The sequence below is a fragment of the Echeneis naucrates genome, chromosome 3 (assembly GCF_900963305.1).
Source record: "Echeneis naucrates chromosome 3, fEcheNa1.1, whole genome shotgun sequence".
Taxonomy (NCBI): Eukaryota; Metazoa; Chordata; class Actinopteri; order Carangiformes; family Echeneidae; genus Echeneis; species Echeneis naucrates.
In genome coordinates this window covers 1,949,225-1,975,279 of record NC_042513.1, presented here as the reverse complement: position 1 = coordinate 1,975,279, position 26,055 = coordinate 1,949,225, and the positions used below count along the sequence as shown (strand labels likewise).

At 39.9% G+C, this 26,055-nt stretch overlaps 5 protein-coding genes across 10 annotated transcripts; 2 read left to right on the top strand and 3 right to left on the bottom strand.

The window, feature by feature from the left end:
- Positions 1-1,735: 1,735 nt before the first annotated feature.
- LOC115041541 (protein phosphatase 1 regulatory subunit 3E) lies at positions 1,736-6,354 on the bottom strand. Its single transcript, XM_029499070.1, has one exon. The coding sequence runs from the start codon at positions 5,948-5,950 to the stop codon at positions 5,024-5,026; it is 927 nt and encodes a 308-aa protein (XP_029354930.1). The 5' UTR covers positions 5,951-6,354; the 3' UTR covers positions 1,736-5,023.
- c3h16orf46 (chromosome 3 C16orf46 homolog) lies at positions 4,848-9,163 on the top strand. 3 transcript variants are annotated; one of them, XM_029499068.1, is made up of 3 exons: positions 4,848-5,182; positions 6,886-7,120; positions 7,412-9,163. In XM_029499068.1, exons 2-3 carry the CDS (start codon positions 6,920-6,922, stop codon positions 8,294-8,296), a joined length of 1,086 nt encoding a protein of 361 aa, XP_029354928.1. In that variant the 5' UTR covers positions 4,848-5,182; positions 6,886-6,919; the 3' UTR covers positions 8,297-9,163. The 3 variants fall into 3 exon arrangements, 2 of the variants coding, with proteins under 2 accessions (XP_029354928.1, XP_029354927.1); XR_003840620.1 differs by lacking the exon at positions 4,848-5,182 and adding an exon at positions 6,613-6,751 and having other exon boundaries at positions 6,886-7,124; XM_029499067.1 differs by lacking the exon at positions 4,848-5,182 and adding an exon at positions 6,613-6,751.
- A 421-nt stretch (positions 9,164-9,584) lies between these two features.
- atmin (ATM interactor) lies at positions 9,585-16,863 on the bottom strand. Its single transcript, XM_029499138.1, has 4 exons — positions 16,516-16,863; positions 14,474-14,599; positions 13,441-13,640; positions 9,585-13,340 (listed from the first exon to the last, which is right to left on the bottom strand). The coding sequence occupies exons 1-4, from the start codon at positions 16,798-16,800 to the stop codon at positions 11,570-11,572; spliced, it is 2,382 nt and encodes a 793-aa protein (XP_029354998.1). The 5' UTR covers positions 16,801-16,863; the 3' UTR covers positions 9,585-11,569.
- Positions 16,864-17,538: 675 nt separating this feature from the next.
- On the bottom strand, positions 17,539-22,472 carry cenpn (centromere protein N). The gene is made up of 10 exons (XM_029498779.1): positions 22,213-22,472; positions 21,919-21,964; positions 21,777-21,836; positions 21,262-21,335; positions 20,995-21,168; positions 19,695-19,796; positions 19,286-19,340; positions 19,055-19,164; positions 18,762-18,885; positions 17,539-18,161 (listed from the first exon to the last, which is right to left on the bottom strand). Exons 1-10 carry the CDS (start codon positions 22,381-22,383, stop codon positions 18,040-18,042), a joined length of 1,038 nt encoding a protein of 345 aa, XP_029354639.1. The 5' UTR covers positions 22,384-22,472; the 3' UTR covers positions 17,539-18,039.
- Positions 22,473-23,749: 1,277 nt separating this feature from the next.
- Positions 23,750-25,904, top strand: cmc2 (C-x(9)-C motif containing 2). Of its 4 annotated transcripts, none has more exons than XM_029498288.1 (4): positions 23,750-23,977; positions 24,814-24,928; positions 25,019-25,090; positions 25,246-25,904. In XM_029498288.1, exons 2-4 carry the CDS (start codon positions 24,848-24,850, stop codon positions 25,327-25,329), a joined length of 237 nt encoding a protein of 78 aa, XP_029354148.1. In that variant the 5' UTR covers positions 23,750-23,977; positions 24,814-24,847; the 3' UTR covers positions 25,330-25,904. The 4 variants fall into 4 exon arrangements, with proteins under 4 accessions (XP_029354148.1, XP_029354146.1, XP_029354149.1 ...); XM_029498286.1 differs by having other exon boundaries at positions 23,750-24,022; XM_029498289.1 differs by lacking the exon at positions 23,750-23,977 and adding an exon at positions 24,269-24,385.
- Positions 25,905-26,055: the final 151 nt, after the last annotated feature.

Below are 26,055 nucleotides of genomic sequence, written 5' to 3'. Positions count from 1 at the left end.
ACAGGGGAAACTTCCACTGATAGAACTACACAGAGGAGAGTGCTTAAACTCAGAAAGGTTTTCCATACTTACTTATGAATTCCCTGTAATACGATAAGATTAAATTAATTAAAGCGCAAGAAGAAATAATATGGTGCGAGAAAGACAGAGGAAATAGGTGGAAGAGAGGAGGAAAAGAGGATGAGAAAAGTGGTCAAGCAGACTGTTTGACAAAGATTAAGTCTGACTCCTGCCACATCTAATTTTTACCTGTTTGTGAGTGTGTGAATATAAGTGTGTATTTTATACAACACAACAACTGTTCTCAGATGATCCGGGTTAACTGTGTGTGAGCAGTCACTTCAAAACATCCAAAAAGAATCTTACAAAGTTGTAAACGATCGTTTAGCCCAATTGATTATTCAGGTCCAGTTCTCACTGAGACAAGGTTATGGCTGCATCCCGGCAGTGCAGCCCCAACAGCAGCTGAGTCAGATTTAATCTCATGGCACAGTATTTCTTTGAATGCATCATATAAATAATTTAAACTGAAATCATGAAACTTATTTATGATTACCTCTGTGGCATTATTATAGCTGAAGGACATGTTTTGGACGAGGTGAGAGATGCTGCACAGGTGGGGCGAAGATTGTTATGGGTCTGTGGCTGCAGTCTAATAATGCCAGATGCCAGAGGGAGAGAGTGCTCTGAACATCAAAATCACATGAACACAGCAGTTACATAACCGGTTTCTGACAGCACGGCCTGATTATAATCACTCTGGAATTACATAGACAAACCTACAACACATGCACTTTGCTAATAGATTTGGAAACCTCCTATAAAAAGTGAATTTAAGTGTGAACCTATGGGTTGATGCTGATTCCAATATATCTTATGAATAGTCAAATAAAGCTTCAAATACAATTTGAAACGAACAATACAAACTGAGACTCTGGATTTATTTAATTAGAATTAGCAAGCCCATTGAGAAAGAGCTCATGTAATTGCTAAGAGAAAACATGTTAACTAAAACATTCAAAACATAGCTCACAAAATGTCCATGGGAAAAAACTTGAACTATGTCACCAGGAAATGAAGGTTCTCTCAGTACTGTTAGCGTTTATATACTGCATGTGTCACATTTAAACATGGTGATGCAGCGAAGCACAAACACAACAATCAAACACACTGTCAGATCATTTTCTTATTAAATCTGCTTCTATTTGTCTACTCATTGTGCCTTTAGCCAGCTCCTCCTGCACCTTTTCCTGCTTCAAGCTCCAACCTCTCCCTATGATTAAACCGGGTGGGGGGGGGCATGACGTCAGACTGTTATCGATTCAAGCACATGCCTGCTGCCATGTCTACAATGGCGACGGCAGCGTGCTCTGGTGTATCAGTTTGTAAATGGGGACAAGCTGCAGCCCTTTGCAATTGAGATGCACTGCTGACCAATCAGTAAGACTTGGGGTCTGATGCACATCCAGTCAGACACTGCACATATATCCCAGTATTTGCTTATTTTTGTATAATAACAGCATATGTATAATGACAATAAACTGTGATGGTTTATTTACATCTGAGATGAGATTTTGGAATAATAGGTGTTCAACACCCAGGATTAAGTTGTATTCACTGTTCCTCTAGGAATTGTGAAAACCTGTGAACCTATACCTGTGAAAAAGGTATAAACATTGCATCTGCTGATTCTTAACTTAAAACACTAGAAAAGAATTTGGTTACCATCTCAAATGCTTTTATTAACCATTGTTTTAACAAAATATATGTTACATAAAAACAAAACCTACAATAAAATAAAAAATAAAGTTATGTTTTAGCTGTACATGCAAACAGGGTTAGCATTCACTGCAATATATGAGAGTGCTCCTAGTGCATTTAGAAAAGATGTTACAACACAAAAAGGACTGCATAAAATAAATTGAAAATAATGCTTGCTGACAAGAAAGCAAACCAAGGAAAAAATATATATAAATAAGACAGATGTGATTTCAAAGTTTTCATAGTGAGAAACAAACGTGACAAAAAATGGAACACATCTTGGTGAGTAGCCATTCACAGGAGAAGTTTCCATATATCTACTGTTCCTTATTCCTGCTTTCACTCAAAGTGCATTAGACCTGCTTTGACAACTAGGTATCAGCTATAATTGTAAGTTGCTCATGCCAAAAATTTCAAACGCCAAAGTGCTTTTCATGTTATACCTTATGGCTCTCATCACTATCCACTGACACACTGCAGTCACACTGTCTCTTAACAAACCAACACTTGCCATCTCCCATCTCTTTTGCACATCTCAAAACAAAGTTAGGGTTTTGTAAGGCAGTGTATAACGATAGCCATGCACATATGGTTTTCATAATTTCATTCACATACACTTCTCACATTTTATTCCACATTTCAGGGGATATCTTGCCTTTCCAGAAAGCATAATGTTGAGATAAAATGTCAGTTTGTGGTACTTCCAACTCTTATTATTTTGTTATTTTAAATAGGACCAAAAAAACATTAGATCTATCAACTATTAATAACAAACTTTTACCACTCGCTTGCAAATCTGCTTTTAAAATGCTTCAAAAATACACACAACAGTCAACATTAACAGGAGGACATTCAATACGAAACTTACACATTTGCATACATGTTTCTAAATAAGTGAGTTCTGATAAAAAGTGTTATGTATACATAGAGGTGAAATTCCATACAGAAGCAATTCTTTATGTTTATGCTAGGGATGCACCAGTAACAACAACGGTGTGGGCAATAGCATTGATATCTTACAATTTTTGTAGTTTTTGGAAATTTACCCCAAAGTTTTATAGAAAATGGAGAATGTATCATATTCTCACATTCATGCCAGTCAATCCAAACGCGTTCTTGTTGTCTAATGCAAATATTTGGTCAAATTCCAACCAAATTTTAAAATCTAACAGCCTCTTTTGATCATTATTCAGTGATACTGCTGCATCTCTCTATCCACACACCAGTTATTTAATACAGAATTATGAATGTTTTTTGGCAGTGCATTGCATGGATACTTGAACAAAGTCAACATATTACAAAGCAGACAACAAGTCCCCACTGATCTAACAACATTGTACACAGTAATCTCTGCTATTGTCAGACTTTTGATACCTACAGTGTATTTAAATGAACATGTGATAAACACAGATCTGTACATGATAAAGTGATAAAAATGAGTAACAGCAAGTATCCACTCACCCTAGGCCATGTCTTAATTTTAGATAAAATATTCTAACAGCACTAGGTGTACGGCTTTGGTGACACAAATCATGTCAGATGATGGATTCACAGTGGAACTGCTCCAAAAACTAAGTGGTTACAGGAATAGTTCTTTATCCACATCCTGGCCTGATAGCCTCATTCAGTGGAGAGCCTCCCTCTGAGGCCACGATGATGTAAACAAAGCCCAAAGTGATGTTGACGTTATAGTCAGAGCATGGGAATTAAAAAGCACGTTGCCTGTTCCTCTACTTACTGAAATGGAGCCTGAACTCTCTGCACGCTCACAAACATTGATATGAGAACACAAATACAGGAAATCCGTCTTTTAGTAAACAAATATGCCTGGACTAGACAGTACTTTTTACGAGACTCTGATTGGGATAAAGTTAGGACAACAAAAGGTGTTTTGTATGAAAACTAAGCAATAGATCACAGTTTTAAATGCGTGGATGGAAATGTGAGCTAGACTGGTAATCCATACCATTTTGCTCATAAGTGAGGAGTGTAAGGTACAGCAGTATTCTTCTACAGTGATGGCCTTTGTGTACATTTACAGGTTAAAAAGACAACTGTGTAATAGCTACTGTGTCAACAGCCAACACTGATCAAAGAAACACCAAGTTCCACAGTTCAAAGTAGAGTGTAAATTATAAATTGTGTTTTATATCTCTAAATGTACAATTCTCTTATATATTTAACAGATCTGTTAAAAAAGTATTACCGGTAAAATAAGATCTATTTTACTTTGGTCAGCCTGAAGAAAAGAAAAGCACAACTAGTTCATCTGAGATCAATTTTATACAGCTACTTAATTAATTTCCCAAATGAGAACAACAACCATGTTCAAGGGGTTCATTCAGGGGAAAAACCTTTATTACAGTATGGGACAGGAATGTTGAAGCACATTTCTTGCTTCTACAATGTAGGAACTTTTGGGGATATCTTAAATTTCCATATTTGTATATTTCATACTACAACAGAATATATATAAAGGGATTTAAGTAGGAGCAGATATATGGGTAAAAGGCAGGATTGTGACTACAGAGCCTGTCCCTGCAATAAGGTCTACAGGCTTATGGAGTCTAATGTTTGCTCTATAAATGCCAATTGTCCCTCTTCAAAATAAAAGTTTAGTAACTGTCCGTTGGATTTTCGAGATTCAAACCGACTGAAGAAATAACTGTACCCGAGACAATTCAATTCACAGCTTCTCCTATCTTTGCTTGAAATAAGGCATTGGCGTCAATGAAATGACAGTAGGAATTTGTTTGAATAAAATAAAAATATACCTCACATTTCCTTCTGTCAACTCTCTGCTTCCTATTAAGCCCATTTTTCCCTTTTCCCTTTGCTTGTAAACCAAAACATTATTGTCACAAAAAAAATGCCTTCTATCACATTTACAGCATCTCCTTTAAAGAACAGTGATACCTAAAGTTGGCATTGCCCAGCACGTTTTTCGCGGCACGTGTTTGGGAATTACATAACGCGAACATGCCCTCTCAAAGGGCACCAAGCTGTACACAGCCCTGACATCAAGGCAAAGGACCAACATCCCACATCTGGATCCAGAGGGGTCCTTCTCAGCCAGCCTGTCACCACAGCAGGGGAAACATTGGGAATGCTGTGGGATACTCCTGTGTCATAAAAAATGTATGTTGGCTCTCTGACAATGGCAGAAAATAAACGTTTCAACCGGCAACAGTCATAATTAAGATATCCAGAGATGGACTGTGCGCTAATTATGCACGGAAGGTGTCACCACGAACGACACAGCTCAGATAAAGTGAATCCATCCATTCTCCCATTCCCGCGGCGGGGACATCTTGAACTGGTGACGTCGCACTTTGTAGTTGTTCCCATTGTTATTGTCCCAGAACACCTGCCCGCCGACGCAGTATTTTATTGCAAACTGCAATGTGCCTCCGTTTTCAAGGTAAGTAGGCATGACGATCTTGAAACAGAATTTGTCAGTGACACCGTTGCTGGAGTCGGGAACATATGACGCCAAACTGTCCATAAATGTTAACCAATTGTTTAAGGAATATCGCAAAGAGACGCTCTTTTCGAAAGCCAGATTCAAAACCCGAACAATCCCGGAGAGGCTGAACTCGTCTGCCTCGACGCTCTCCAACATGACTTTGACCTCCCTTATTTTCTGCTCAAAGTCGGGGAAGATGCCGGGGTTGCCAAACTCCAACTCCATGTACACAGATTGGGAGGGCGGCCTGGGGAATTTAGTATCCAGATGATTAAACTGGAGGGGTCCTTTGGGCACTTTTGCCAGGATGCGCTCCGGCACCTCTGGCACATCTGCATCATCGAAATGCTTCACTGAAATGAGCTCCAGGCCCAGAGAGTCAGCAAACCGGACTTTCTTTTGACTGGTCGGACTTCTGCTGCGGAAGATCTCTAACTTCGCCCTCTCCGACGATGTGGGCAGTGACTTGCACCGCCGGCGCAGGGTCGGACTCTGCTGAGGCTTCAGGGAAACCTCTCGACCCCGCGGTCTCTCATCCACTACGGGGCTCTCGATGGGCTCACAAGTGGGACCGTTCGTCAAGTCAAACTCTTCCCCTTCTTCAAACCGCGGGTTAGCCTCAGCCAGGCTGCCGAACAGTCCAGCTATGCAGCTGTAGTTCCTCGGCAGGCAGTTCTTTGGGGGCAGCATGACCACGACAGGGTGCACACACTCTCTTTCCATAAAACGAGCAGTCCCCGCACTGCAGAGCCGAAGGAGTCCTGACTGAGAAGACCGGTGAGTTCAGAGACAGAGCAGTCAGGTGTCAGTGTCCCCCTCCCGGATAGGCTTTCTGGCTGCGTCACCGGCTGGCGCTCAGCAGCGCTGCACCAATGAACCAAACCGTTGATGCGCACGTGCAGAAATGCGACTTTGCTCCAGCTGGTCAAGCACGTTTTAATTTTGGTGGGAGTGAAGAAGATACCTCACAGTTAGTTCATTGCAAAGAAGAAGAAAAGCCAAACCAAAATTCACCGCTCTCCATTTGCAGCAAGGCTCGCTCGCTGATTTCCGTGTTGTGAGCATACAACATCCTCTAGCTAGAATGGAGCAGTTTGACGTCAAAGAGCGCCTACGTGCAGAACTGAACGTTGCGACTAATGAGGCTGCTTTTCCTCCTACACTTCTCCTTTCTCACAATGTGGCGCACAATGAGCCAAACAGGGCCAATAAATACATTCATGTTTATTTCATTTGGGGCCTTTTTGTGACCTATTATGTAAGAGTCGTGTTGTAATTGATCTGTCTAAGTAAGGGCTGCAGCAGGAGCGTTAAGCCCCGCCCAACTTCTTTTGACGCTGAATGTGCGGGTTGTCCTGACGACGACGTTGCGACTTGTTTCTAAAGGCATGCGTCGCCTCTACGCGTCTGTCGGAGGAAACTGGGCAGAGCAGCAGAAAAGCTGTCCTTCATAACAGAGCTGCACCTTTCCTGAGCTGCACCGATGTTTTATGGTACGGGATATCTGCTACGGAAGATAGGATGGTGAGCGAAGTCTTTGACAAACTACATGGCGTAACGTTTCAGGCAAAAACCGATTACGGAATAAAAAACACGCAAAAATACATTTCAAAGGTTGTCACATATTATATTGCGTTTTTTCCGATGTTAATTTCCAGGTGTTGCCGCGAAGAATAAAAGCAATCGACAGTAATGGCGACTTCAGGAGAAGCGGCTCAGTCAGGCGTCATTGGACCAGATGAGCATCCACCAGCAGAGGACGCAGCTGGGGAGGAGTCTGATAGGACACCCGAGAGGAGACATGTTGACACCTTGCTGGACATCAGTGAGGAAGACTTCCTGAAAGAGCAGGAGCCACATGAATATCACTGTTACTCTGGTTTGGAAGAAGCTGTAAGTGAGTGAATGTAGTAAACTTACCATTTGCCTGAATCTGAAGCAATTAATCTCACCTGTAAAGTGAATTTGAACCAGTTGGACACTATTCTGTATCTGTATCTATATTCAGTGGCTAAATTATATAATAAATATTAAATGAGAAGAAAATATTTCAGGTTCTATAAATTCCCACCTGTTGAGAAAGTTTGTTTTTCAATTTTCCTTCTTCCATTTTAACTTGGCATGGTAAATAATTGGTCTTTTCAAGATGGTTGTTCTCAAATGTAACAATTTATTTCACAACAGGTTCGAGGTTGGGGCAGAGTTGCTCCAATGAGCTGCATACTATTGACTCAGAAGAGATGCAGGAAGCCAAAGCTTAAAGAGGCTGGGAACATGGCCCCAACATCTGTAGACCAAACGTCACTTACTGCAGACAGCTCTGCCAGCTGTGAATCGCATGCAGGTTACCAGGACTACATTAAGAAAACCATGACCGTAAACCATCAGGTGGGACCTACAAGAAGCGCTGCTGCGACAGCCCTGCTGCCAGATGCCTCAGATTTGCCTGTTCTCTGTGCCATGCAGAAAACCATGTCTCATCATTTACTCGAAAATATAAAGGAAGAATCACTTAATGAGATGCCTGTGCAGCCTCATAATCTTTCTTTGAAATACTCCGTGTCAGAAAATAGACTCACAAAGCCTCCAAGAGCCACCCAAAGACATAATAACACAGTGGTCCCCATTAAAAACTTCACATTTTTACCACCAATCAAGTCACCACACCTGAATCCCACAGCCAGTGGGCAACTCTACAGTGGGAAGAAAGCTTCAGAAGGGGAAACCTCAAAGGAAAACAGTTTCATGTCTGTCAAGAGTGAGACAACAGGAACAAGAGTGGACTCTACCGTTCATACAGAGATCCGTAGTAACTCCGTAGCCCTGAACTCCAAATACTGCATATGCCAGCATAATCCCCATTTGTTTTCTGCTGTAACTGTCAATATTCCAAAGATGTATAAATTACCGTGTTCTCCAAAACCTGACACAGTACAACACATGAGACACTCACAGGGCAAGAACCTCAGAAAGATAGTCAACATCAGCCCTGCAGCATCTGCACATACCCGCATGCACCCCAGCTGCCTGTTTTCTGAAGGATCAACACTTCATAGTCATGCCGTATGAGACCTGTGGAATGAAACAATGAAACATGATTTATGAAATTGTTTTTAAAGTTTGTTACCAAGTAAAACCTGTTTAATTGCTTCATTTTGCTTATTTTCCACCAAAAGTCAGTTGGAATTCAAAATTCAATGTCTGAGACTTTTTCATAAAAGTAACTCATTACAGAGATCATTCATTTGGTTTGGCAGATAATCTCCGACCATACTTATCACTATCAGTGTTCAGCTCTGTATGGCATTTGGATGTTTGTTTTGTCTGACCAGTTCCCACAAGTGCTTTTTCAGCTGTTCTAGTTACCTAGTAACAGTGCAATTACCTTATAAGAAGTCTAGATGTGAGCCTGCCAGACATGTTTTATTTTTTTAATCTACAAGGAAAGTAAAGCTTTGTCAGAACTCTGGTATTGCACTTTAGTATACACGATCTAAGCTGTGCCCAAACTACTGCATCTGTTCTTCAGATCTTTAGTTTATATTAGTGTGTCCAGAAGGGGTCAAGACTGTCGTGTACAGAGGTTGTCAGAGCAATAATATGTAATGTGTTGGTTTTCAAAGACCAGCTAGTTAGTGCAATACTAATTGGGATGACGATATCACCCATGACACTACCTCGTTGTTGTTAAGCTGCTTTATAAAAGAAAAAAATTATTTAGTTGGATTGTTGTATAATCACTCAACCAAATTAAACAATCCTTTCTGAATGTGCATGTACAAGAAAATCACAGTTCAGAAAGTCTGCATATAACTATCAAAGTAAGAAGATGACATTTATCAGATTTCTCCTTTAAACACCTTTTGCATCGAAAAGAATTGACAAAGAAGGAATCATCATTCTGTACCCAAACACTAATGCTCCAACTGCAATTCTGAGGCCATCACATTGCTTTTGCAATCAGGCAAACGAGGAACCTCACACATGCCCACTAAGCCTCCAGTCCACCGTCCACTGTAGAGCCACAGGTCCGTAAGGTGCAGGAGGCTTGCCTTGGCAAAAGCCCTGTGCCCGCAGCAGTATCCACCATTAAGAGTTGCATATTGACTAGGTTTGGTACAACAGTTTTATTGTCAAGTTTGGCCCTTTGCTGCTGTGCTGTGTGATGTGTGTAAATAGTAATCCTGATTTTCCCCTGTAAGGTGCATTGCTGTGAAAAAAATTTCCCAAGTTAAGAGTTACAAAAAACAAATAATCCATCTTGCATGTTTTAAGACACTGAATGTAGCCTGATCGAGCCCTGTTTTTCTTCTATCTTTGTTCTATACAAACGGACAAGGAACACAAAATATATGTTTGAGCAGTTTATTAATAACATCTGTAGTGTAGCTTCAGCCATTAATCAAGGCAACCATCAACTCTACATACAGAGGCAAGAAAAATGGGCTAAAACAAATATTTTTTGGGATGAAAATATTTGCATGCAGTCCTTACAGAAGAGAATATAAAGCACGTTGACAAGGCTCCTACACTAGCTCTCTTTTAAGCAAGGCATTTTTCCCTGTACCACTAATCTAGTGGTACAAGGAATTTAGACAGTAGTCCAAATACAAGATAGGTTGAAATTTGATGCCAATGATCCTCATTAACATTGGAAAAACTATCCTAAAACCGTGGATATGGTGCAAAAATAGAGCACATTAACTTGTCATGTTCTGTCCATTCTACGATTTCTACAGAGGTCTATAAATAATATCAGCATTAACCAACTCTGCATAAAAATATAAGATGGAATCAAACAAATATTATTTTGTGTTCAATGCTGCAAAGCATCATTTCCATGTGACAGAACATGAATCTGTCAAACTCCAGAGAAAGATTAGGGACATTCCAATATTTCATGCAACCATGAAAATACCAAAAGATGCAAAGACAGACAGAGGTTTCTGGAATTTTTTTAGTTTTCCAGAAGGTATTCTTTTATAATTCTGATATTTTACCTTAGTGTAGCAAAGTAAGTTGGTTGTAACAGAACTAAAGTTAATACTTGGTTTAAGGCACCAACTTAACAAAATGAACGGATGAACAAGGCTCACAGCTTTTTTCCTTAAAAACATGAGCTGTAAAAACACAAACACAATCAAACGCAAGCAATTTAGTTACTTGAAAACTGTTTTACAGAAAACTATTTAAAAAAAACCTAATAAATGAAAAATTCTTCAAATTGTTGATGCTTGAAACTGCTAATGCTAGCTCAAAACCACAACATGTTTCTATACAGTTAACATCACTCGATGACTTCAGCACAGAGCACTGCCACCATATACACTTAGAACCAGCTAATGAATAAGTCGCAGATGACGATGATAGCCTATTTTGCTTAGTGACTGCCTAGGAACAGCCACCCAGACACAAAAACAGGTTTACAAAACAAACTTCACAATCACATTTCATTTAAAGATGTGCAACAACAGATAAGATATAACCATTTCAATTTTACTTGTGCCACATCTGGGTGAGTAACGATATATTTCAGAGATTGATTTTACCAGCTGTGATCAGTGCTTTTGCTAATTGTTGAAGGCTTTATGGAGAAGTGATGATCACTGCTCAAGTTTTGCACTTGGCTGCAAAGCTTGTGGGATGGAATTCAGTGTTCACAGCCCTGCTGCTGCTGACAACGCATCATCAAAGAGGTATTTATAAGATACACAAGCAGAGATTAGCTATTTTATGTTAGTGCTGCTGACTGAGTTAATGCTGCATGCAATTTTCAATACATACATCGACTAAATGTACAATATGACATATTGTAAAACTGAGATTAAATTGTGTTCATGCCATATACTCATTTTTGACAGCTGTAATATGTGGTAACAATTTCATAAGCCTCACCTTGACAGTCGCACATCGCTAAAGAATCATCCCTTTTCAGTGCAGCTCTAACAAAAATGAAACGTTCAGTCATTTTTCAATTGATTGCAAGACAAAACTGTGAAAACCATTCACAGTGGTTTAAACACTGAAATAGAGAAGTAAACTGCTATATAAGACAAGACATATACAACATGTTACTTTATGTGCAAATAAATATGTAAACGGTCAGAGGAGCTGAAAAATCATGTCCACTGAGCTAATAAAGTGCAGCACAGCAGTCAGAAAATACACCTAGAAAGGTGTTGGACACCATGACCTCAGGAGAACGTTCAAAGAGATTTTCAGACTTCTTACTACCAAGACTATGGTCTATCAGCGGGCACCACAGACCAATTCCTTTTGTCAGAAGAGGCAAATCTCAGAGACCTGCACTACAAACACCTAGTTAACTTCACTAGGAAGCCTTCAGCTGTTGGGTTTCTCAGGCTGCTGAAAGAGAGCACAAAGCTCCTCACATGTTTGGGTTTCCACTGAGCTGAAATGAGACACCATATTCCATGCCAGGTCTGCTGACAAGAAATCATCCATGGCAGTTTGTGTTTCGTTGCTGGTCAGAAAGAGGTGTCCCAGGCCTTCTCCCTGGCTGGTCACGGTCTGTGTCTCTGTACTGTTCAGCAGTCTGGCATGCTCACCTTGACCAAGAGGTGTTTGAGCACAGAGGCTGGTAGCAAATGAAGGAAGATCAGTCTGTGTTTCTGTATCTGAGGATTCTGTGCTTATAGAAAAGCTTGAATGTCGCAGAATGCTGCTCAAGGGCATGTGGCTTCCAGCTTTCAACAGGAAATTGAGGTCAGTTTGAGTTTGAGTATCAAACAGCTCCAGATCACCTGGTTGGGTTCGACTTGGTCCCTCGCTTTGGTCCATTTCATCAATCAGGAGGAAGTCTGTCTGGGTCTGGATGTCCAGAGACTCCAAAGGTGCGTCACTACCCAGTCCTCCCAACTCACTCTCCTCTGTTTGTGTCTGAATATGCACAGCATTGAGAAACTCTTCAAAATCAAAGTCTATTCCATTGTTTTGCTCCTGAACAGAGCCCAGACCTGAACCACAGCCTGCAGAGGCCTCAGCGAGCACCTGGTGACCAGACATGCTGTCAGACAGAATGTTTTCCAAGTCAGTTAACAAGGTCATTGTTTGAGTCTGGTTGTCTGCCATGCTGTTTGAATTTAGTTCATCAGTTTGGACCCCAAAACACATACCACCTGACTTTGAGTCCTCATACAGACTGCTTCCAGTAGCATGGAGGGTGTCATCTATTGCCAAAGCTGTCTGGGTGGAGACACTCAATGAATCGTTGCAAAACAGGTCACTGCAAATGATAGCCTGTTCCTGGACCTTCTCCTCAGGTTGTGTCAAGGCAGAGTGTGTCTGCGTCTGCCTGGTTTTGTATGGGGGCATCGCCGAGGAGGAGCAAGGAATTTGGCTCAGGCACTGGCTGTCAGTCTGAGCTCCAATAGAAGATGTGGCTTTGGCTAGGGAGGAAAATGTCTGAGTTTCAACGCTAACAGGAAGGAGGACTTGGGCACTCACACTGATATCTGTTTGGGAACAGGACGATACTGAAGACTCACCTACAGAGCACACTCCTATTCCTTCACCAACACCCAATCCTATGGGCGTCTTTGACAAATAGGATATGTCTGTCTGAATATTGGCAGAGGTGAATGTTGGTGGTCCTGTTAGAGTGCTGGGTAAGTCTTCTGCATCCAGACTGACCTGGACTCCTGTGCTAATAGGCCTTAGGCTAGAGCGGGAAGAAGGCATGCTGTCCTTGAAACCCAAACTCTTAGCATCAAGTTGGGGTACTACTGTTCTTGTGGCTTGAGGCAGGAGATGAAGAGTACTGAGGGAACCTTGGCCGTCTACTGCTAGCACTACAGACCTCAGGGCCCCACTCTCTGTGGATGGAAGGAGGATGGGCAAGTGTGCTAGCTGCATGACAGGAACACTGACCAATGCCATCTTGGGCTTTGGCAAAAGCAACTTCTGAAGGCTCTTACCCGGATGTGAGTTCAGACTCACTGAATCTGGGGTGTGAACAGTGGTATGAGAAGGGAGAGCCGCCTCTGTCAGCTCTTTAGCAGCAGGAATGATCTTACAGGTTGACTCATTGGTCTTATCCTTTTCAAAACCACTTAGCAGTTTCTCCATCTTTCGCTTTTTTACTGGAGGAATTCTGTAAGAATGAAGAAAGAAGCAGAAAAAACCATAATGAATTTTTAGAAAACCTAGTTAAAGTTTCAGTAAAAAGCATTCAGAGTTCTAAATATACATGCCTGTGTTCTGTGGGAATCTCATGTCCTGTCCTGTAGATATGTGAGAGTAAAGCAGCCCTGCTGGCATACGGGCAGCCACATGTACACTGGTAGGTTTTCCCACAGTCCTCTATGTGCCTCTTTAGGTCCCACTCTGTGCTGTAGCCATTGTTACATTTGGAGCACTTGTGTTTCTTCTCTGCATGCATCTTCATAAAGTGCTTCAATGGGAGATCAAAGAACACAGAATATTTCAAATATTAAATCTTTACGCTAAAGATTTAATTTGGTATGATATTTCGCTTTTACTAAAATCAACTATACTTGTGTTATTGGTTATATTGAGCTAAATATCTTAACCTCCTCTGACCTGACATCCACATATGAGGCCATTATACTTCCATTTAGTGGTAGAAGAAGAGTATAACGCATTACAGGTTAGATTCAAGATGATCAACAACGAAACAACAACACAAAAGAGAAATTAAAATGTATGCCATGCGAGAGTTTGGATCGTAGGAGGTTAAGCATCCCAAATGTCAAAGTCATCCGGTCACCTAGCTGTTGCATCATATCCCATTTGCACATGCGTCAGCATTGTGCAGGCCTGCCAGCATAAAATTCACTTTTTAGCCACTGTTAAGTCATCTTTTAATTCCTTTTGGGTTTATTACACAATATTTTAATGTATTTTCATCAGAATATAGGATGTAGATGTTATCAAAAGACCCTCTTTGCCAAACAGTGCCCAAGACACACTGAATTGAGATTGAAACTGTTTTATTTTGTGTTTTACTAGATTTGGTTTTGGAGAAGAGTAGACCTTGGAGGAAAATCTGGCAGTGCCTGGTTAAAACTTCCTGAGTGTCTGCACCATAAGGTACCATGACTTACAGAGAGTAGCCAGCAAACTATCTTTTTAAAGAGATAGTAAATTTACTAATATTCATTGATGAACTGTACGATGATCTATGTAGCATACAGTGATAAGGTGCCCTTCACAGAATACGCAACGCAATACAGAGTACTGCTGATCAATGGAAGAAAGGCTTACTTGTTTAACTAGGGAGAACTGTGAGAAAGGTCTGTTGGGGCCCCTAGGACAGCCCTCCATGGGACAGCAGTAAAGCTTCTGAGACCCTTTCATGTCCTTTCTGACTGTGGGATTGACAATTCCATCCTGAGGACAACAATGACAGAAAAATATGAAAAGGAACTGAGAATTTTTTTATTTACATGGTATATATTGGAAAATATATTTTTCTTGCGGATTTCAATGTTTTCACTAAATTTCGTCTGCACTGTACATCAAAAACATGATTATTAATTGCTTGCTGTCAACACCGAGTAGAGATTAATGTCTGCATTAAAGGAGGTTCTGCTTCACAGAAGTGAAAGAGAAATTAACGTAGCTGACTGCTGTTCAAACTCGACAATTTGCTCTACATCCCCTCCTCTGAGACTTGTAAAACCAGCTTGCAGCTCATTGTATCATAAAAATGATGTTGACCGTTGAACATCATGTTGAATTTTACACAAAACAACACCTTCATTAAATATATGGTACATGGTGAAAGGGGATGAAAACCATCAGACTCCATGATGTGATGAATGATAACACCCTTCAGTGGTCAAGGTCATCATCTGCTGTAATGCTGCAGAGAGCCAAACAGCTACAGCTGACAGCCCTCCTGTTGTATCACAAGTTCAGATAAAAAGATTTGGATCAACTGCATTACGTAGATGTGGGCTGGATCCTGAGTCATGTCACGACAATATTTACCATTAGTAAGTAGTTGGCTATAGCTCAAAAGACAGAAAGTCAACATTTGCAGTCATTTCTACATTGTAACCAGGACTCACCCTTCTAAATAGCCATTACTGAGATTACACCACTCTATTTGGAGACTATATTATACAGTAGTGAATCAATTTCTATGATCTGTTTTTCTTGGCAGTAAGGGAAGTGATGGGCACAGAGAGCTGGCTAAAAGGCAAAAAACATATCAGGTCACATTAGCCTTAAGGAATTCTAAACTGGGCTGAATGTGCAAGATCAAATCAAATGCATTGGGTGAACAGCTACCCTGTGAAACATGTGAACAGTGCCTGATCAGCAAAGACATTAGCGTACAATGATGCAGTATAGCTACATCCATCCATCTTCATCTGCAGTATAGCTATAGTGGTATTTAAATGGATGTAATTTAAACTCTTTCTAGCAGTCCATTAATTTACAGTGAAGAGGAACTAAATATTGGCCATGAGTGAATCCCTGTGGTTAATCAGGGTTTGGCTTATATATTGGAATGAAACAGACTGATATTTAATAAATACAATTGTCTAATCAGACACATTTGCCTGAGTGTGGTAAAACAACTGACAGGGCGTTTAAACACGGCTGAACTAAATGGTCTACTATTACAAAGCTCATTTAAATTCTCACATTCACCTATCTCAAACAAAAAGCCCAGTCAAGTGCAGGACAAAAAACAGCCTAACCCTAACCCTTCATTCATGGAGGGGAGAGTGAGTTACTGCCTCCCACGATACTAAAAAAAGGCCAGCACAATGAGGACAACGATACTGAGGTCATAAGTAAGAGTTTGGCCCAAATGATCAGACTGTTTAGGAGTAGAGGTGATAACGTCAACAGAAGACATATTTGAACACATATATAAAAAAATATACCATTCATAAGGTCGCATTGAAATATTAATTAAACTCCTGCCCGGTAGATATTAGTCTAGCAGAAAGAGGCTCTGAATGTGAAAATACAGAAATCATCGTTAGCCACGGGTTATCCAAATCATTAACTGACAAAAATAAGTAGCTAATCGCCTTGTAGCTAGTTCGCTATAGGTAAACTTTATGTAACGCAGCACCACCCACTTAAAAACTAGATGAATACACTTTTACCTATCATGACTACAGCGTGGTGTTTGCTACGTATCCATTCCTTGTTAGCTTACACGAAGTTGTTGTGGATGACTTGCGTTTTCCAGTTTTATCACCACGTTTACTCGATATTGAGTTAGCCAAGTTAGCATGGCAGTTCGAGTCCTGAAGTCGATGGCCGTTTGGCCGGTGTTTTACCTTTATTCTGTGAGACTTCACCAGGTGCATGTTGAGGGCAGGTGTGTTGGGCAGGATCTTGCCACATCCTTTCACGGTGCAGAGGATGTTCGTCCTCACTTCTTTGGTGAGCTCCGTGATGGTGGGTTTGATTATTTCCCCGGGCTGCGACAGAGACTCATCGCGGAATATCGGACCATCAGGATCGGGGTCGTCTCTGCGGTTGGCCCGGCCCGCTGCGGAGACCGCCATGTTTCTGCGGTGGTACTCCATCCTGTGTTTGGCAGATCGGCCCGGCAGCAGCATTGGACCAACACGAGCATGCCGCCCCTCGATGCTGCCTAAGACGTTGCGTTGCCCCCTTCCACTCCGAAGGACAACTGGGAGCACGGCGAAACATCCGGGAAATTACTGCACTTCCGCTTTAAAAAATAAAACACATAAAAGGTCCAAATTATGCTGTAACTCGTCTTTTCTAGTTTGCAATACCACACTCGAAGTCTGTCAGTATCTGGGGGTTTAATAAATAAGGGGTAATTCTACTGCCCTTATATTTAACTAATTTGCCAGAATTTTATATGCAGGACATGATCAAATCATTGGCCATGCTGACTTTACTGGCCAAGATTAGTTAGTGATATGTGTAATTGCATATTAGAAACGTCAGATAAATAAATAAAAAAAAAAAGGTCAAAAGACAAAAAAAAGAAATGTCAGATAAAGTGTTCCCATCACATACTTCATCCACCATAAAATTGTGCCACTCATAATATATTTTAACAACTTTTTCTTACATTCCTGATCACAAGGGATTTCAATTCCTGTAAGTTTAAAAGCTGTCCTTTTTATGATTTCACTTTCAGTAAGCTTACTTTAGAAGACTTGCTCTTGGTTTGGCTAATTCAAACTGCCACCTGAAGCACTTCACTCTACAAGCTGGATAACCTCATTCTTACCTGCATTCCTACAGCTATTTTTTTTTTTTTTTTTACACTACATGGAAATACAAATCAAACCACTGCCAGTAGGGACAGGACAAAATAACCAAGTGCATATACCCTTTAATTTGCTTATAGTCAGACAAGATTTTAAATGAAAAAGAATAAGTGTAAATGTGAAATTGTGAAGAGCTAGTCGACAATGTCACTTCCACAAAACCTTTCATAAGCCATAAGATGATGAGAAACACAGAGAAAAACCCATTGTTCCTTGGGGTGACATGACTCTTGCATCAGTTTCAAATGGAAAGAGATTAACAACCCTAGTTTTATGTACTGTATACATTTACTGGCAGCAACATTCTGCCACTTGAACAGCGACACAAGATAATAAAATGTTAAAGAAACACCCTTAAAGTCTAACTTGCAACTGCAAGTGTATAAATATAGAAGAGAACGTTAATTCTGGAGTCAAGGGAGTCTTTCAGACTCATGAGTCTTTCAGAGTGTTAACAATGAGATTAATGACAGAGTAATAAAAGTCAACCATAGGTGAACAATAAGAACAGGCAACAATGAGTCCTTTAAATGAAAGGTCTGTCACCCATCATTTCTGTGATGTATGCATTTGTGTAGTGGGACCAGGGCCATTGTCTGTGATGACAAAGTAATTCCTTCCTTTCAGAGGAATAGATGAAAGCAGAGGGGTGACAGGGGTAGAGGCAATCCCTGTAAAATATAGAAATACATGAAATTACTTAAACTGACTGTAATTACTATTAATTATAAATTTGTTTAAATGATCGCAAATCACAACAGTTTGTTTTAACAATAACATAGCCAGCAATCCGCTACACTAAGGGCGGGGATGTCCAAAAGCTTTTGGTTGTCTAAGGTGGTTGCTCTATGAACTCTAATATATCCTTTCCAGATAGAGCCCAGGTACATCTATCATCAGAAAGAATATGCCAATTGTAAATAGGATGAATGTAATACTAATTTTTGATAGGATGTCCAACTCTCTAATTGCTGCTAAAATTGTTTCCATCTCCACAAATGAATATGCAAACGTTATCAAAGGACAGTTAAAAAGAGTAAAACACTGTCGAAGAGACACGTGGTAAATGGTAGCTTACCATTACATATAAGGGTATTAGATTATAAATTTTTCCTCTTCATGCACCCTCTTGTGGTTAAACAGAAAACTTCAACTACTATGACACTGAAAACGGTTTCCTGTTCCACTGAGTTGAATCATTAATAAAATTTCCCACCAAACAGAGCAATGGTTTCTTTAATGTCTGTGACTCATCTTTTTTTTTTTTTTACCTGAAGTTGCACACTGTTTGAGTGACTCCAGGAGGTTGGTGCTTGCAAATTTGATGACACATTTAAAAGGCTCCTCTTGCTCTGTCATGGTTTTGTTTGTGGGGTCTTTGAATTTTGTCTCCAGCTGAAAAAGATCACTATATTAATTTTCCCAGAAAAAGAAAGAATGTAATATAGCATGTAGCTGATCACAGCATGAAGGAATGCAACATTTTCGGTTGTTTGTATGCTTCTTTTTACTACAAATTCAATTTTCATCAGCATTTTAATTAATATAGCATCCCTAAGCATACCTTGTAAACAGCAGACTGTAGCTGAGGTAGCTCCCCATCACCAAAGGCCTCACAGGCCATCTGAAGCCTATTTGCTGCAGCCCCACTTTGTTCTTTTTCTATACATGGGTCTGAAAAGGCAAATGATACAGAAGAAATAAAATGACAATGCTGAATACACATGAAGCTACATTCTACACATTAAACACATTAAAGTGGCTTTGGCAAGATTGAAAAATTTGACAAACATACTTGAAACAGTTTCATTCTTTTCTGTAAGAGGGCTGGGAAACTTTGTGGGAAACACCTAAAAACAAGAGACAAGAAAAAGTGAGAATGCCATTAAAAGCAGTGTTCAGAGTTGACATTGAAATGTACAATGTACTTTTTCAAAACAGTATCCTGTGCAAGCCTTTCCATTGAAAAACCTATCAAAGGCTATAATGAAATAATACTCAGAGCTACTTCTTGTACAGTGTGTCCCTGTATTTCCACTCAAACCTAAATAAACCACTAAATGTGAAAGCACAGGATACATCCACAAAAAATATGGATGCAAAGCACATACTTGAACTAGCAAATAGTTTCCTAGTTCCCTAATTCTACCAAATTAACCAGTGAATAACAATAAGTAAATAAACAGAAACCACTGCTTACACACCTGTTGATATTGTCTCATCAGCAAGTCCCTGATGGCGGTAAGTTTCCGTCCACTCAGGTTAGCATCCTTAATGACATTATATCTGGTGGACAGAACCAGGGCCTGCAACATATACAACTCTCTCAGAGAGGTAGAGAAAGACAAGAAAAGGGAGGGAAAAACAAAAAAACAACAACAAAAAAAAAACATGCCACGAAAGCTGTACAAAGTTGATTGTACATATTCATCTTATTTTTCATGGAAGCATGGAGGCAAGACAGAATGCAGCTTCCAGTTTTTTGTGCGGCACTTCTGGTCCAGCACTCTTCACCACTGTGTAGCTATTAGCTAACTTATGTCTACCGCAGCTACAGAGAGATATTTGTGTTTTGCTTTGTTTTGTTTTTTGGTTAAGTAAAGGCTTCAAGAAAGACTGGGGTCTCTTGTGTGGTTAGGGGCCATTATAATAACTGGTATAAATGCAAAGTTTACCTAGAGGGGAAGTGTTTTGAACATCGGCCGGGTATGAAAGCTGAATGTGGAAGGAAGGCGCCCTATGATCTGCATCCTCCGCTGAAAGATGATAAATCCCTTTGCCTGTGGTTCGTCCATGAGGATGCTGAGTAAAAATGGCAATCGACATTTAGGCAAAAACGCCATGTACACTTTTTTTTTTTTTAAATCTAGTTACAGACCACTGTGCCTTGATTGTTCTATCATTTGTACATATGATATACATACATATATAATGTGTATGTTTACATTAACTAAACAATTACAATTTATGAGAAAGAGGGTGTTTCTTGAATGAGCTCGCTATATTCTGAACAGTTCATGTTTGTCACCTCTATTTTTCATTAATTCTTCTAATTCTGTCATTATATTTCAAGAACCGAATGGTACCAAAAGAATTTCAGACTATATAATTACACATACAACTTGATGTTAAATAAAATGTCTTCTCATTTTCAAGTGTCAATTGAATTTTTATTTCATGTGTGACTGCAGGAACAACTGGCCGATGTAGTAAGGACCCCGGCAGAGTGGAGGTTAGCTTTGCTTTGACTGGGCAGTACATCAGCTTTGTACTGGAACTGGTACTGTCAGTTGGCAAGCGTCTGAGGATGTGGTACCAGCCTCCCATTTTGTTTTTTTTAAGGTCTCGTTTTCGTGTATCCATGACACTGTTGATCTACATTAGCTTGCATCGTTAGCTCCAGTAAGGGAAAAACGGCTGACCGGAAGTGGCGCACAAAACACGGAAGTTCGTCAGCCTTTACTTCCGTGATTGAAAATAAGGTAGATAGGACTAATTTCTCACCTGAGATAATAGGGGCTTTTGCTTTGAAGTCAGGCTGCTTACAAAGACATAAGGGGTTTGAAGATGGTGAACAACATATGTTGGTTTCAGGTGGTTGGGCCGAGTAAAGCCATCTCCCCAGGCAATCCGGATCCATACAGCTTCATCAGTATGCTTCTTTATTTTGACCGAGACCTTGAATGCAAAGTCAATAGGATGTAAAATACATAGATGAAACATTATGATGATACTTACTTTGTGACTTCAATCAGAATTTATCTGTCTTACATGTTTTACGAGTTCCCTGAGATGAGATTTAAATTGCTCCTTGAACTGTGCCAGCTCCACAGAGGCAGCATCATCTGGAACACAAAAACATAAAGTGTTAAAATACATTAAAGAGAGACATAAATTAAATCCAAATATCCAACAAATATGTTAGTTAATTCTTTCATCAACAACAAATGTGTGAATATCTTCATTTAACCTGCTGAGCTCCACCCAGTCCACATGCCAAACACTACTGAGACATTAAGCATATGGTATAATTTAAGATCAGAAAACGGGCTTAAGTAAAATCACCACAATCACAATGTTGCTTTTTATTCCCCAGAGAATGAGATAATTATTAGGTATCTTGGTATTTCAGTGCAGAATACATGATGATCCAAAATCCAGCAGGTTATTTCACCAATTAAAATGTGAAAATCTGAATGAAAAGCCCGTTTCACAATTGGATGAAGCATCAGCCATCAGCCCCCTCTCCGGACGATATGCATACTCATACTCTTGCTGTAACATACCCTCAGGGTCCATGAGCTGGAAGGCATACCACATCCCCTGGTTCGGATTATCAATTACATCTGTGGCACAAGGACACGAAAAACATTTAGCAGATGGATCGATGAAATGGTCCAAATGACAAAGTAACTTCACAGGACTTACATATCATCTCCAGCTCAATTATGTGTTTTGCGGTCCACTCATTTTCCTAAATAGACCAAAGTGAGATTAGAAGAAATGAAAAAAGGAGGGAATTTACAGTCCGGTTAAAAGCAAATTATGCCAGTTATATGAAAAAATGTCGAGAAGAGACGGTCACTTTCAAATGGCGTCACATGCACGGAAATGTTGTGTTCAAGTTCCAACACGGGGAGCTATGCGATAAAGACCAACTTTCCATTTCATCACGCTGCATATTGCATATTATCACTGAAGTTTGATGAACTGGCTACACACCTCACAGAGGGCGAGCAGCCTCTCTGTTAACGCCCATTTTGGCTGAGTGAAATCCAGGGACTGTTTCTGCGCCGCCGTCAAACGGCCCCATTTGTCCAGAGTCGGTTTTAGCAGCTGATTCGGAATGCGCCTGACGAGGCGCTGCATGGTGCGTTTAATGGACTCATCCATCCTTACTCGACACGAAGGCGAAATTTGGTGACAGTATTTGATGAGTTTGAATAAAAACTCTAGGCTACGACCGACACAAGCGGATTAAGTTGAGGAACATCCAAACAAACCGCCGACAACCGTACACGAATCAACCAATCATCTGCTGCGAGGAAATGTTAGGCTCTCTCCCTCTAGCGCCCCCACTGAGCCGGAGTGGTAGAGTCCAGATACTGTCACTGCTGCTGATGGCAGCCTTGCTACTGATACTTCTTGAGACCCAGTAATTAATTTTGTCCTCTGTAGTGGACATTCTAGTTTTTGCTTGATTCCTCTAACACTAACGCACCTGACGTAGAGATAAAGCATTCAAACATACATAGATTCCCTCTTTGCACGTTTAAATGTTTTGTGTTTGACATCAATGACGTCGTGTTGTCCACTGCAGTGCATGTGTTATAAAATTTTAATAAGGTTAAGTCTGAAAATTTTTTTCTTTGAAATGTGTTCTTCACCACCCCCAAACTTAATTTATCCCCAAAAAGTCAAAATATTTTAACCCCCTGGGTCTCAGGAGGTTAAAAAATTGTAGAAAATTATTAGCAGACTATGCCGCCATCTACAGGGTAGGGGTGGTTAGCGCTGTTGCCTCATGACAAAAATGTTTTGAGTTCGACTCCTGGCGCTGGGGCCCTTCTGTGTGGATTTTGTCTTCTTCTTCTGGCGTCTCCGGGTGCTACGGATTCCATAGACATGCATGTTTAGGTGAATTTAGGACCCTAAATTGCCCGTAAGTGTCAATGGTTGTATGTCCCGGTATGTCGGCCCTGTGATGGACTGTGATGGTCCAGGCTAAATGTCAGCTGGGATCACCTCCAGCACCCGCCTTAACTGGATTTAGATAATAAATCATAAAACAATTGATTTATTGATTGATTGATTTATGTCTGTCCTTTGTTAAAAATCTGGGTACAAATTTTATCGCTATAAATATCCATATTATACATTAATAATGGAGTAATAATATAAAAAAGTCGTTGGCATAAAATGACGAACAATTCAAAAAGAGTCCTTTTACTTAATCTGTATGAGGTATTAGTAAATTTAAGGTTTGTAATTTATAGCTGAATGTATAAGGAATGTATAAGCTTTTTGAATCCTTGAGAGAATATTTATGTTGTCAATGTAAATGTATAGATTTCTAAAAGAAAAAAAAAAACAAAACACGGACGGACGTGTGTGACGTGGAAACCTCGTGCACCCCCTAAACTTCCGCCCTCAGTCAAGTCCCGCATTTTACGGACACGTCATTGGCGGAGAAAGAGAAACAGAGAAATCTGGTTGGTCTATGAGTGCTGTCACTCAATTGGTTATTCGGTAATTATGAAAGCGTCAGTGTTGTAGCAGACAGCAACTCCTGTTGCCTCTTATTTTTACAGGATATGTTTATTTTAACGCAAGTCTAGTAAACGTAACCAACACTGCCATAACTTGCATCGGCAGTCAAACCGGAAAAAAGCTGAAGCCCTCAGTAGCTCTTTTGCTTGTTTGAGTTGATTTGTATTCTTGATGTTAGCTAAGAGCTAACTGTTAGCCGATGTGACATTTGACTGAGGTGAGCAGGATAACTTCTCCGGTGACAGCCTTTCAATTGGAAACGGTATGGGGTGCTATTATTAGATGTACACCACTTATAAACCGAGATATTCTGTTACTATACAGTGTCAAAACAGCACAGTAAAAAATATCCGACCACCTCGTAGTTAGTTCCTTGGACCAGGTGTCCACTAGTCTTGGTGTTGTACTATGAATATAAACAAATGATTGTAATTACATCAACAAACCCATGTTATTGATCTTTTACCCATTTCTGTACATAACCTCTCTGTCTACAGGTAAGTGTCCATTGGAAGAATAAATCCCATCATCTCAATGACACAACAGGAAGGAGAGGGATGGGGAGGCGTTAGTATCCTTGACCTGTCGACGGGATAAGTCAAACTAACAATGCCTATTTTACAGTGTATGGAAGAAGCGCTGAAACAATTTGTTATGAATGATTACCTGTTTTTGAGAGCACACAACATTTTTGTTCAAACTGATCAATGGCTTATCCCATTTATCTAACTACATGGTACCAGTTAAGATGTACAATTTTTCTCCATTTGACTTTTTTAAAATTTGCAATGGAAGACACTTGATGGTTCTGGGAAAGTTAATATAGCATTTCATGGAATAAGTGATCAATAAATATACATGTATAAGTAAACATTTAAAATGAACATGACTTACAGCCTCAGAGTGTATTTGAGCTTCAGGCTTTCAATAAAATTAATCAAAAAGCAAAACTTTGTTACAATTATATTCCATCTACAGTAGTAGTCATGTTATTGTCAGCTCCGTGCGAACCCAAACCCTCAATCGGCACTCTTCTTGTTTGTGACTTTTCAGCTGTGCAGCAGTGGTTAAAAACCCTTAACTCAGAATGCACCCCGATCTGTCACCTCACCTGCACACAGATGAGTGCAATGAACTGATAAATCGCCTGAAGCAGTGTCACACAGAGGTATGTTAGTTCCCAAATTCTTGTTTTTCTGTGTATATCCGTATGAATGGAAAACAAAAGTATTAAAATGTTGTTTCACATTCTCCACAGCACAGTGTCCTTAAATTCTTTGGCACATGTAATGACGTGGACCGCCTTATGCGTATGTGCCTGAAGAAAGAGGTTTGTCAGTTATTTTTGTTGCACTTTGTGAAAAAGATACAAGTAATATTACAGACCTTCAGTGTGTGTATATAATTTAGTCTAAACTTTTTCAGTGTTGTTTTTTTCTTTTTTTAAACAAATGCTGTTTTCTTTATTTCTTTACAATTCAACAGAGACTGGAAAAGAGGGAGCGCAGCAAGCAACATGCTCAAGATATGAAAAAGAAGCTGAAAGAAAGGGCAAAGCAGAATTTATGAAGGACATCATGCAAGTTTGTCACTGGAACTGCAATTTTGGATGATTTTGATCTTGAGACATTAAACATGGTGCTGTGTAACGTGCCTCCCCTGCTGTTTTTGTGTCAAGACAACCTACTGAGGTTGTGTCTGCAATGTAGCAGCAGTCTCAGTTATATCTGCATTGACAGATGTAAGTATGATCTGACTGTGCACTTAAGTCACTTCAAAATGCTGTTATTATTGTATAGTATTACATTTACTGTTATTATGGTACTAGTTGAATGACACTGTCTTATTTTTGTGGCTAGACACCTCTGGATTATTCTGGTACCTGAAAATGACTCATGAAAACAAAGTCGCTTTCAAGGTATAATTTCAGGGTCTATAAAAAAAGAGCCAAAGCATTAAATCCAGTAGTTCAGTTACTTTTAGTCTGAGGAATCAGTATAAACATATAAACTATATTCACTGGTAAATTTATTTGAAAAGGGGATTATTACTGATTCATGAGAAGTCAGATTCCAGATAAAGTTAAGTATTCAATTAATTTGATAGGTTATGTAAGTGTGTAAAAAAAAAAAAAAAAAAAAAAAGAATCAGTATCTACTGGTCTTTTGTTTACCAATCATAGCCTCATGCTTTTGTCAGTTTACTATTTAATTATATATGAAATTAAGAGTTTATAAACAAATAAAAAATTGCTAAATTTAATTTGAGCTATTATAGCTACTGGCTCCTGGTTGA

Bases quoted from the DNA above. Each gene is read 5' to 3' on its own strand.
- cenpn (XM_029498779.1), bottom strand. From the start codon at position 22,383: ATGGATGAGTCCATTAAACGCACCATGCAGCGCCTCGTCAGGCGCATT. The intron at 21,169-21,261 runs GTAAGACAGATA...TTTGCATTCAAG, and splicing joins TCAGGGAACTCGTAAAACAT to GTCTCGGTCAAAATAAAGAA. The intron at 19,341-19,694 runs GTGTGTAAGCAG...TCTTGTTTTTAG, and splicing joins TGATGAGACAATATCAACAG to GTGTTTCCCACAAAGTTTCC.
- c3h16orf46 (XM_029499068.1), top strand. From the start codon at position 6,920: ATGGCGACTTCAGGAGAAGCGGCTCAGTCAGGCGTCATTGGACCAGAT. The intron at 7,121-7,411 runs GTAAGTGAGTGA...ATTTCACAACAG, and splicing joins ACTCTGGTTTGGAAGAAGCT to GTTCGAGGTTGGGGCAGAGT.
- atmin (XM_029499138.1), bottom strand. From the start codon at position 16,800: ATGCTGCTGCCGGGCCGATCTGCCAAACACAGGATGGAGTACCACCGC. The intron at 14,600-16,515 runs GTAAAACACCGG...TGTTGTCCTCAG, and splicing joins TGAAGTCTCACAGAATAAAG to GATGGAATTGTCAATCCCAC. The intron at 13,341-13,440 runs GCATGTATATTT...TCATTCTTACAG, and splicing joins GAGATTCCCACAGAACACAG to AATTCCTCCAGTAAAAAAGC.
- cmc2 (XM_029498288.1), top strand. From the start codon at position 24,848: ATGCACCCCGATCTGTCACCTCACCTGCACACAGATGAGTGCAATGAA. The intron at 24,929-25,018 runs GTATGTTAGTTC...CATTCTCCACAG, and splicing joins TGAAGCAGTGTCACACAGAG to CACAGTGTCCTTAAATTCTT. The intron at 25,091-25,245 runs GTTTGTCAGTTA...ACAATTCAACAG, and splicing joins GTATGTGCCTGAAGAAAGAG to AGACTGGAAAAGAGGGAGCG.
- LOC115041541 (XM_029499070.1), bottom strand. From the start codon at position 5,950: ATGGAAAGAGAGTGTGTGCACCCTGTCGTGGTCATGCTGCCCCCAAAG.